The sequence below is a fragment of the Anolis carolinensis genome, chromosome 6 (genome assembly GCF_035594765.1).
Source record: "Anolis carolinensis isolate JA03-04 chromosome 6, rAnoCar3.1.pri, whole genome shotgun sequence".
Lineage (NCBI taxonomy): Eukaryota > Metazoa > Chordata > Lepidosauria > Squamata > Dactyloidae > Anolis > Anolis carolinensis.
The window spans coordinates 67,368,872-67,381,104 of NC_085846.1; the positions used below are offsets into that span (position 1 = coordinate 67,368,872).

General features: G+C 41.9%; 1 protein-coding gene across 1 annotated transcript in view; it reads left to right on the plus strand.

Annotated features, from left to right (window-relative positions):
* Positions 1-12,233, plus strand: part of tmc2 (transmembrane channel like 2) — a 103,459-nt gene that overhangs the window by 29,922 nt on the left and 61,304 nt on the right. The window contains exons 8-9 of the mRNA XM_062983753.1: positions 5,642-5,740; positions 10,934-11,079. Of these exons, the coding sequence (XP_062839823.1) occupies positions 5,642-5,740; positions 10,934-11,079 (245 nt within the window). The remainder of the gene's footprint in view (positions 1-5,641; positions 5,741-10,933; positions 11,080-12,233) is intronic.

Below are 12,233 nucleotides of genomic sequence, written 5' to 3' on the forward strand. Positions count from 1 at the left end.
ACAGCTGCATGGTATCCGGTAGACTCCTGCAGAGGAGAGAGGATCCCTCTTGTCCTTCACAAGCATGTGGACAACTTCAACAAAAAGGAAGAAACCATGAAAATGAACAAAATCTGGCTACCAGTATTAAAAAAAACTCTAAAATCAAAACAGTAGATGGGAACCAACACACTGAGGGCAGAGGACAGCTAATGACTGAACATTAGCTAATGACAGCTAATTAGGGTGATTAACTGAAACATTAATGCTGGCTTCCCAGTGACAAAGGACTCTTGCCACACCCTGGACTCTACACAGATATATATTCTTTCCTTTCCTTACTTAGTTTATCCATACCTCACAACCTCTGAAGGTGCCTGCCATAGATGTGGGTGAAACGACAGGAGAGAATGCTTCTGGAACATGGCCACACAGCCCGAAAGACATACAACCCTGTGATCCTGGCCATGAAAGCCCTCGACAACACAATAAATAAATAAATAAATAGCTGGTGAGGCAAGCTAACCTGCATACCCATTTTCTCTCTGCTTTGCTGTTTGCACAGATTCTGGAGACAGCTAGTGTGATGTCTTACTTGGCTTTCCCTCTCTTGCTTATTTCCTGGTTGCTGTTCTTGGGAAGACTGTTCCTTTGGCTCTCATTTGGGGGGTGGAGCTTGGGACTCCCCTTAGGTTTGGATGAGATGGTTCAGCCTGTGAGCTAGGCCCTAGAGGCTTTTTCCCCTCCTTTGGCATTCCTGAGAAAAACCTCTTAGAGGTAGGTCTTAGAATTTGGTCTGGGTTCTTTGACCTGGCAAATTCATACAGGCAACATAAATCATGTACTTAACACATAGGTCATAGTTTAGATACTTACCTCAAAGATAGCAAAGCTGATAGTTTACCTCATAGCTTAGGTACTTACCTTATAGCTTATCACCTTATAGTTATTTCATAGCTAATATTTACCTATAGCTTGCATAGCATACCTAATAGCAGGGCCGGTTGTTACTAGGCGGCCGCTGACGCGGCCGCCTCGGGCGCTGGCTGCTAGGGGCGCTGTCGAGGCGTCGACAGCGACCCGTAGCGCCACCGACGCCTCCGGTGTTGGCGCGGGCCCGCGGGGCTTCAATCCCCGCGCCCACGCCAAACCGCGACAAGCACCTAGGCCATTTTGCCCTTAGTAACAAACTAAGGGCAAAAATGGCCTATCTGTGCTGTGCGCATGCGCACAGCCAGATAAGCCATTTTTGCCCTTAGTTTGTTACTAAGGGCAAAATGGCCTTACTTCCTGGTCGCGGCTGCCGATCGCCCGGGCGGCCGGCGGCCGCGACCAGGAAGTAAGGCCCAAATGGGCTATCTGCGCTGTGCGCACGGGCACAGCGCAGATAGCCCATTTGGCCCTTCCTGGTCGCGGCCGCCGGCCGCCCGGGCGATCGGCGGCCGCGACCAGGAAGTAAGGCCCGAATGGCCTAGCTGTGCTGTGCGCGTGCGCACAGCACAGCTAGGCCATTTTGCCCTTAGTCAACAAACTAAGGGCAAAAATGGCTTATCTGGCTGTGCGCATGCGCACTGCCAGATAGGCCATTTTTGCCCTTAGTTTGTTGACTAAGGGCAAAATGGCCTAGCTGTGCTGTGCGCATGCGCACAGCACAGCTAGGCCATTCGGGCCTTACTTCCTGGTCGCGGCCAGGGCACGGGGGGCGGGGCCGACTCTGGCCCCGCCCCCCGCACTATTCGCCCTGGCCCCGCCTCCCACACAGCGTGGGAGGCGGGGCCAGGGCACGCTGGGCGGGGCCAGGGCGTGGGAGGCGGGGCCGGTGGCGGGGGCGCTTTTTAGCCCCCCGCTTAACATTTAAAAATATCTCCGGCCGGCCCTGCCTCATAGTGAAGTACTTACCTTATGTACTTACTAAGAGCATAGCTTATAGTTCACCTCATAGTCATTGTAGTCATTATAGATAGTGCTTATCATAGCCTTGTACTTACAGTAGAGTCTCACTTATCCAACATAAACGGGCTGGCAGAATGTTGGATAAGCGAATATGTTGGATAATAAGGAGGGATTAAGGAAAAGCCTATTAAACATCAAATTACATTATGATTTTACAAATGAAGCACCAAAACATCATGTTAGACAACAAATTTGGCAGAAAAAGTAGTTCAATATGCAGTAATGCTATGTAGTAATTACTGTATTTATGAATTTAGCACCAAAATATCACGATATATTGAAAACATTGACTACAAAAATGCGTTGGATAATCCAGAATGTTGGATAAGCGAGTGTTGGATAAGTGAGACTCTACTGTACCTCATAGTCATTATAGTCATTATAGATAGTGCTTATCATAGCCTTGTACTTACCTCATAGTTTACCTCATAGTCATTATAGTCATTATAGATAGTGCTTATCATAGCCTTGTACTTACCTCATAGTTTACTTCATAGCCATTATAGATAGTGCCTATAGTCCTTACCTTATAGTTTCCTCATTGCTTGTGTGCTTATCCTTTGTAGTCTTTATAGCCTTCATTCTCTATCAATATAGTTTTCTTTCTGTATAATTTCAGCGATTTGACCTCATTATTTCTAATACAGTAGAGTCTCACTTATCCAACACTCATTTATCCAATTTTCTGGATTATCCAACGCATTTTTGTAGTCAATGTTTTCAATACATCGTGATATTTTGGTGCTAAATTCGTAAATACAGTAATTACTACATAGCATTACTCCGTATTGAATTACCTTTTCTGTCAAATTTGTTGTATAACATGATGTTTTGGTGCTTAATTTGTAAAATCATAACCTAATTTGATGGTTAATAGGCTTTTCCTTAATGCCTCCTTATTATCCAACATATTCGCTTATCCAACGTTCTGCCGGCCCATTTATGTTGGATAAGTGAGATTCTACTGTATAGTAAAGACTATTTCCTGTGTTCAATAAACATATTTTTGGTTATCTTTAACCAGCTTCAAGAGTATTACTTTGGGGTTTGAGGTATAATTAAGGGTAAACTGAACGCCGCTTGGGTAGCCAGACCTATAGATAGCCATTTCCCACAGCATGCCTTCACAGCTAGCATTTACCTTGTTTGTTATAAGTAGTCAGAGACAGCTACAATAAAGTGCAGAGTCCTGCTCTTTACCTGTTTAAGTTTTTATGCATGGTTTAGTGCAGACACGCTGCTGCAATCAGTTATTAAAAGTCTGTATTTCTCCAGCTCTTCCTCTCATTGCCAACTCTGTTTTAAAAAAAAATCTTGCTGCTACTGAGAGGACGAGGAGTAAAATGTGAGGACTGCATGGATGTAAAAAGCCTTAAACAGTTGCCACAGATAAAACATCCCGGATACCATTGCAAGAGCTTGGAAACTATACTTTTATGGCATAGCTCTAAAAATACAGGCTGGGAGGTTCTGAGAGATGAAGCTAAAAATTACTTTTCAAAGCTCTGCATTTTTTTCTCCTGCAAAGCATCACCAGCTGTGAAAGCGTTTCCTTTATACAGTGAAATCAGCTTGTTTCATTGAAATAAATTAGCAATGAGGTTGCAAATGATGCACCTGCATGTTTGAATTAGCCCTAAGTGGAATTTCATATTATCTATCCCTCATATGGGAAACAGTCAAGAATAAACCAAAATACTCCTACTATTCAGTATGGGAGGGGTACACATTAACGAGTCCTCGCAAATTATATTTCTTACTAGCTATATTAAACCATGGCAGGATCTGTGGTTCCCTGTATAGTGCTCTCATTCTATTCCCTGGAACAACATGTATCTTCTGTCCTTTTCCAGCCACAATCCATCAGTCCTCGGCTTCCTTGCACAATTCTTCCCCAAACTTGTCCTTTTCCAGATTATTACAGCTTCTATCGGTATTGTTGGGTTGAATTCCTTACACATAAAGTTGAATAAGATCTACTTACACATATCAAAAGGATAAATAATATTTAACAAGTATTGCAACAATATACTACAAGGCCATTCTCCAGGCATGATCCTGTTTTTATAGCGTGGCATGAGTGCTGTATATAGACCAGTGGTTCCCAAACTTTGGGCCTCTGGGTGTTTTGGACTTCAGCTCTGACAGTTCCTAACAGCTGGTATGCTGGCTAGGATTTCTGGGAGTTGAAGTCCAAAACACCTGGAGACCCAAAGTTGGGAACCACTGATACAGACATAAACATAATTATTTTCCAAAATTTGGTGGTCAGGGGACACACTGGGCCATTCAGTGCCAATGACAGCTTTCACTTCTGCCCAAAATTAGTGGAATTCAAATTGCTACTGTGAAATATGTTCTTTAAAGATTACCACTGAAGAGTTCTGCAATGGTAATGGGAATTTTATTGTATAGATCTATAAATTTATAGATCTAACACCATTTTATTTTTCGAGTATCAACATTCTATTTGATTTCCAAGAGGATACAAACCTAGCAAGACAACAGAGCAGTATAACGATATGAAATGATAGACCACTATAACTGGAGAAAAAACATACTGTAATCCAAAATTTCTCAAACACATGATCGCTGTTATAACTGTATGTGAAATTAGTTCTAATATACGGCACAGAATTCAAATTCCTTTAAAATGTATTCTGTTTTTTGCTCTCCCTAACATTGGCAGAATTCAATGACATTGCTGTGTTAATCTTGAATATTAGTATGCAAAGGGATCTTGTAGCACCACAAGGTCTAACTAAAGTTGTAGCATAATATTTCATAGACTAAGGACTTTATCACACAAACCTTCTGTCCTGACACAATCATGCTACTTTAATTACAGAAGCTCTGCATCAACTTTTACCACACTTATGTCACATTAATGGTTTAGAGCTGCTTTGGTCATGGGCTTGTGTTTCCGCACCATATCCATAACTCTGCCTTCTGATCCCTATATGCCCTATCCTGTGCAGGCATGCCTTTCTAAATATTTGTTTATTTATTTTACTTTGCCCACCCACCTCAAGAAGTTATGGGAGCTCTTCCTTGCGAGGAGAAATCTCCCCCCAAGGAAGGACTGCTATGTCTTCTTTAGGGGAGGTGGTGCCCCTTTCCAACATCAGCAGAGATGGCTATCTGACCAGTAAGAAGGGTGGTCAATCTACACATCATCTTCCTAGTTGTGCAGGTACCTCTGTTTATGTCAGAGTGACACACTTGTGATGGATAAGAGCTTACATGGAGCTCTATGGCTGGCTGGCAGCAGTGGCAGCAGCAGCGACATGGATCCATCCCCCTTTACCTGTGCTCATCAGCTTGGAAAAAGTGTGATGGTGGTAGCATCCCTTCCAGACAGTGGACTGCTCTGTTTTGGACCTGAAGGCATGTGATATTCTGAGTTTTCAGCAGACTTCAGGGCATCATTTGATTTTGTCTGAAGTCTGTGCAAAACTGGTTTAAACCAGGAAAATATTCATCAGCCAGAAGTTGATTCAGGGTGAGTATGGGTTTTTAGCCCATGTAGAATCGCCCAAAGAACTATGTGATATTCTGATTCAGCCATTTCATGCTAATTAGGTTTTTTTATCCCAAGAGTTAAAACAGGAGAGTTTACCAAAAGCAAAGTGTTCTGTTATTGATATGTATCTAAATTAAATGAATGTTTGCAATGATTCACAGGTCGTTTTTAATGATTTCTTTCCAGATATTAATGGGTGCATCATATGGAAGTATCCCCAGAAAAATCGTACCCAGGGCTGAGCAACCAACTGCTATGGATTTCTCTGTTCTTTGGGATTTTGAGGTGGGTGTTTTCCAATTGTATCTTGTTCCTGGTGAAGAGTAACCCAAGAGCCCTGGCAAAAATATGTGATCCTGTAGATTTTGTGACTTATTGCAGAGATGGTTACACCTGTAAAAACAAAACCAAAAAAACCAAAAACATTATCCTTACTCTAAAAAAATATTTATGAGGGTTGAATGAAAAGTAATGCCTCCACCTTCGTAACTCCTCAACAGATGGCAGTATTGGTATGTGGCAGGTACTGACTTGTTCAGTAGACTCTCCTCTACAGTTCCATTTGGCGGGAAGCCTTAGCATTGAACAGTTGTGTTGTTAAAGTGCGAAGTATGGAACCCTGCGCAGACGGTCAGTCAATGTGACTTAAGCAATGTGCAGTCATTGAATTCTTGACAGCAGAAGGTGTCACCTCAAAGGAGATTCATCAGAGAATGCAAGCTGTTTATGGGGAATGTGTTGACGTGAGTACTGTGCGTTGTTGGGCGAGTTAGTTTAAAGATGTTGAGGTGGGAACATCTGTCTTGTGTGACAAACAAAGAGTTGGGTGTCCTGTGACAGCAACCACCGAGTTTCACAAGCAAAAGGTTGACAGATTGATTCAGGACATTCATCGTATCACTCAGAGAGAAATTTCAAGCATAATTGGCATATCACAAGAACGTGAGGATCACATTATTGCTTTGCTTGGCTATCGTAAGATCTGTGCATGATGGGTACCCAGGATGCTGATGCATGAAATGAAAGCACACAGACTTGAAATTTGCCAGGAACTCTTCTCGCGTTACGAGAATGAAGGTGACGCCTTTCTCCATTCAATTGTGACAGGAGATGAAACGTGGGTACACCATTCCGAGACAAAGCGTTAGTCTATGGAATATCAACACAAAGACTCGCCCTAGAAAAGAAATTCAAGACACAGCCCTCAGCTGGAAAAATCATGGCAACAGTGTTCTGGGATGCAGATTGTGTTATCTATGTTGATTTCCTTGAACGTGGAACAACAATAAATTCAGAGTATTACATCACAATGCTGTGAACTTTGAAACAATGGCTAACAAGGGTCCGAGAGGAAAGGGAAATGTTTTCCTGCAGCATGACAATGCCAGACCACACACTTCACATGCCACCACAGCAGAACTTCAGAGACTGGATCTCACCACCATACGGCATCCTCCATACAGTCCAGATTTAGCACCATCTGACTTCCATCTGTTCTCGATAATGAAAGAATATCTGCAGGGACATCATTATGCTTCTTATGAAGACGTTGAGAGAACTGTGAGACGCTGATTGCGGAAACAGAGTGTCGACTTCTTCCGTGATGGCTTCAGAAAACTTGTTCATTGTTGGCAGAAATGTATCCAATTGTCTGGTGATTATGTGGAAAGGTGAATAGTGATAGTTAAAGAGCACATTCTAAGGATTATTTCTGCATTTGATTTATTAAAATATTCCCATCTGATCCCAAGTAACGAAGGTGGAGGCATTACTTTTCATTCAACCCACGTAGTTTCTTAAACCAATCATGCCACTCAAACAAGTACAATTATGAAACAGACCAGAGTCCTTAATCAAGTTACATTTAAAAACAGGATAACACACCAACTGACTTCTTCATCACGCTTTTTATTATGAGGATTTGTTCTGGAATATTGTTCAGAAATTATTCCAACTCTTTGGTAATGTGGAACATGAAACATGTGAAGTTGGATTCCTGTTGCCTTGGCAATGGTTACAATGTGAAGAAAACATAGGAAGAGCAGATGATGCGGTTGCTTCCTACAGCAGAGCTATCTCCCTGGGCCACATAGTATCCTCATGCTGAAGTTGAAACTTTGACACTCAGATAATGTACAAATTGGTTCACACACTAAAGTGTTTCTCTTGAATCTGCTGTTAAGTATTGCTTTTAAGGAGACATGAAAACATTATGAAATCTTTGAAGGCATGTACATTACTTTGGGTGCTTCTAGATCAAGGCCTTTATGGCATAAGCCATCAAAAGATACTGTGCAGCCTTCATGTTTACTTCCTCAACAGAATTTCTGTGGGAAGAAAAAAGTCGAATCAACAGCATGAAGCACAGGAAGGTCACCAATGGAAGATGATCACATTTGAATTTCCCACTCCTGTAAAATTCTGTGGACAAAACAGAGAGGTCACAATAAATCCTTCATCTTGGCACTTAATTCATAAAAGGTTCCAACACATCTCCTTTCTATGAATAAACAACATATGTTGTGCTTTTATAGCATCCAAACCAACCATCTGAGTTAGCCACCTGATGTCGCAATTTTCCTAGTGGTTCAATGTCAAGACTGGTATTAGTGGTAGGCTCTAGTGGCCCTACCTTATGTTATCCAGTTATCAAAAATATGTGTTGGTTAGCACCCAGGCATAATATTTTAGTGGAATCAACGCATAAACCACTATTAAGTTGCTCTGCATTGTAAAATTCACTGCCTCTAAATTGTGTGAGAGATGGACAAGTGATACAATATCAACAACGAGTCTTGTGACACCTTAAAAACTAAGAAATATATTATGGAATAAACTTTAATGGAGTACATTGCATCAGACAAATGCAAAGTTATATAGAATTTCATACTTTCCGGGATGGCATCGAGACACCCTGCCTGGGAAAGCCCAGGTTTGGGGCCATTATGGGAACAAAACCTACTCCAAAGCAGGTTTGACCCCCTGTCTGGAAGGGCTCTGAGTGTGATACACACCTTAGGAATAATATCTGGGAAATGCTTGAATTAGCTGTAATAAAAACGAAGGAAAAGTCTGCTGTGCTGTACTGATCCTAGCAAACATTGCTTTTGAAAATGCATATAGGAGAGCTTTAAAGATAAATAATACTTTTCCAGAAAATGGGTTACATAACAGAAAATGGCAGAAGGCAAGAATAGGCTTCATTTGAGCTCAAGACGCCCCTTTTGACAGAGTGTTCTGGAGGCTATAATTTTGCTTTTATGCTTGCAATAGGAAAAACCAGGGATATAAAATTTAAGTGCAGAGCAAAACCACAAGCTGAAAATAATCTTTCTAATGAATGCCCCCAAAAAGCTCTTTTGTGCTTGACTTTCTGTCATACTTTTTACCTTTAGCTTTGCCAGCGATATTGCACAAAGGATTCTGACCCGACATCTACAGGGTTTCATGGCTGCCCTTATTTTCCACTGTTCTCTCTCACTACTATGGTCTCAGCAGCAGTTCAGTAGTGACTAAAGATTCTTTTGTATTTGTGGCATGATAGAGAAATGCAATAAAGATCACACTACCTAATAGAAATCATGCTGGAATGGGTATATATATTAAGCAGTGACCTATTTGAAAATAAATAAAGTCTTGGAGGAATGTCATGGATACAATTACGACCTCATCAGATGGGGGCAGAAAAGCATCTTCTCCCCACTTCTCTCTTCTGTTGGCACAGAGTCCTTCAGAGCACATCACATGATGCAGGGCTACTACTGGCAGGATTCCATGGGGCTCTGTACTGGCAGTGTTGTGGCAGTGTACACCTGAGTCCTCATCCAAAAAATAGTTATTTATTTACTGTATTTATATACCACTTTTCTCACCCCTGGGGGGACTCAAAGTAGTTTACAACATAATAATGATAAAACTAAATGCCTTGGAGCCCCCAGCAGTGCAGCAGATTAAACAGCTGAACTGCTGAACTTGCTGACCAAAAGGTTGGTGGTTCAAATCCAGGGAGCAGGATGAGCTCCCACTGTTAGCCCCAACTTCTGCTAACCTAGCACTTCAAAAATATGCAAATGTGAGTAGATCAATAGGCACTGCTCTGGCAGGAAGGCAATGGCACTCCATGCAATCATGTTGGCCACATGACCTAGGAGGTGTCTACGGACAATGCCGGTTCTTCGGCTTAGAAAGGGAGATGAGCACCAACCCCCAGAGTCGGACACGACTAGACTTAATGACGGGGGGAAATCTTTACCTTTAGCTAAAAGCCTTACATACATGTAAACCAAACCAAACAGCTAAACAAAAAACATCTAGGCATAAATATAGGCATAAAAACATAAAGGCAGAGGAAGTGAGGGTCATCATGGGAATACAAGACAATGTGTAGGACTATTAACATTATTAGTTTGGCCTGTGCCAGCAGACAGATGGGTTTTGGAGTCCTTGCTAACATCTTGACTAACACTAACATGTCTAATAGCATTAGGGTTCCCAGATCTCAGGGCTTAGACTCACTTCTTCAGTTGTGAGAGTTGGGAGAAGGCATCTCAGGGGTGAGAGTACTGCCTTAAAAACTGTTGCTAATGCTTACTTTATCAGGCTGATGATACATGTGGCACCAGAGGTACAAAGGACATCATATAATTATTAGAATAATCTCTTTTGGCATTACAAAAAGGCCTTAAGTTTTTGCTTCTGTCATCTTGCAGCCTGAGATATTCCTGACCTGGCAACCTTAGAAGGTGTGAATATGGTCACTATATAGTAGTGACTTTCAACCTCATCACATGGAGGTTGAGAAGCATTTTCTCCCTACTTCTTGGTGCTGCCAGCACGGAGTCTGCCGGAGCCCAACGGATGACGCAGGGCTACTTCTGGCAGGGCTCTGTGCCAGCAGTGCAAAGAAACAGAGTACCGAGAAGTCAAGTGTATACTCAACTGCTCATAGAAGAAGCCAGGGAGGATGTGGGAGGAAGCCCGGGGAAACATTGTGGGAAGACATCCCATGACCAACGACAGTAAGGGTATGAAGTGGTATGCTGTCCCATGGTTTCCCATGCTGTCCCACAGCTTCTCAGCATCCTAGATCAGGTCCTTAGTAAGAAATCTAATGTATATGTTTGTTTAACATCAACTTGGCAGTCAGAAGCTGGGGAATGAGACTGAAAGGAGTTCTGCAGGAGTGAATTTTTAATCTATTTGCCATGCTGTAATAACTAGGTAGAGCAAAATTTATCACAGTTATATACTTTGAATTTCTGCGGGATACTCCAACTCTTAACTATAACGTGTACGGCACACAATTTTACAGCAAGGAATGTTATTGTTTGAAGTGGTTTGACTGGCATTGAGGCTGACTTCTTAATAGATTTTTAACCTACTCTTCATTGTGAAGTATGCGTGGATCTTACTTGTATAAGAGTGGAAATTAAAAAAAGTTAGCTCAAACTGATTTAAACTATTTTCCACATTTTCCAGGGCTACATAAAACATTCTGCTCTTTTCTATGGCTATTACAATAACCAGAGGACAATTGGTTGGCTAAAGTACAGGCTGCCAATGGCATATTTCATGGTTGGAGTTGTCGGTGTATACGGATACAGCTTGATGGTGGTTATAAGATCGTAAGTGAAACTTTTTCTTTAACAGCTTTGAAACAGAGCTTGAAATGGGTTGTTGTGCATTTTCCAGGCTGTATGGCCATGTTCCAGAAGCGTTCTCTCCTGATGTTTCACCCACATCTATGGCAAGCATCCTCAGAGGTTGTGAGGTATATTGGAAAACTAAGCAAGGGAAAACTAAGCAACCTCCCTAGTTTTCCAATATACCTTGCAACCTCAGAGGATGCCTGCCATAGATGTAGGCGAAACGGCAGGAGACAATGCTTCTGGAACATGGCCATACAGCCTGGAAAATGCACAACAACCCAGTGATTCCGGCTATGAAAGCTTTCAACAACACAGAGCTTGAAAATGTTACCCTTTTTATAACTTCCAGAAATCTCCAGCCATCATGGCCAGTGTTTGGCCTGGCTGAGACTTTGGGAGAGTTGGTCCCCAAAAGTTCTAACTGGCTGAGAATTTGAAAGAATTGGCCTGCAAAAGTAACTTTCCAAAACTGCTCTGAAACTAAACTAACAATTAAGAAAAAGACCTGTAGAAGGGCCAGAGGGGTATAATGATAAATGTAAAAGATCAGTGAATTCCCCACACTTTTTTACTCCCTGATTTTTCTTTGCAAATGTCACACTCTCTCCTCCCCTAGCCTCCCAATTCTTTTTAAAGCTGAGCTTCAGGCTCAAATTTGGAAAATTTATTGTCGAGACAGCAACCACTTCAATGCTCCAAATTGCTGCTGGGGCATTCTGTAAGTTATAGTCAAAGAGTGACTTTTTCAAGCTTTGCCTCCCAACCTCCTGTGGAGTCCTTCGCTACCTGCAGAAAAAAGGAACCTGCGCACAGTAGGACGCAGGTGATGAATGTATGCAGAGTTCATCTTACTACCATAATGATGCAGAAACTTTTCCCTTGGCCATCACACTGAAACTGTAAACTGAAAATACATGGCTCATTTACACATCTTTTTTGGTGAAGTTGCCCTCAGTGCTGACCTATCTCACTATGCCTACATTCTTTATCTGACTTGCAAGCACATTCATCTTTGCTCTATTTTATCAGCAAGCTACAAAGAAACATCAAGGATTAAAGAAATCTTCCTGAGCTCAAATATGTTGTATGTAGAAAGCCAGAGCAACCCCAATATCATATAAGTTTCATTC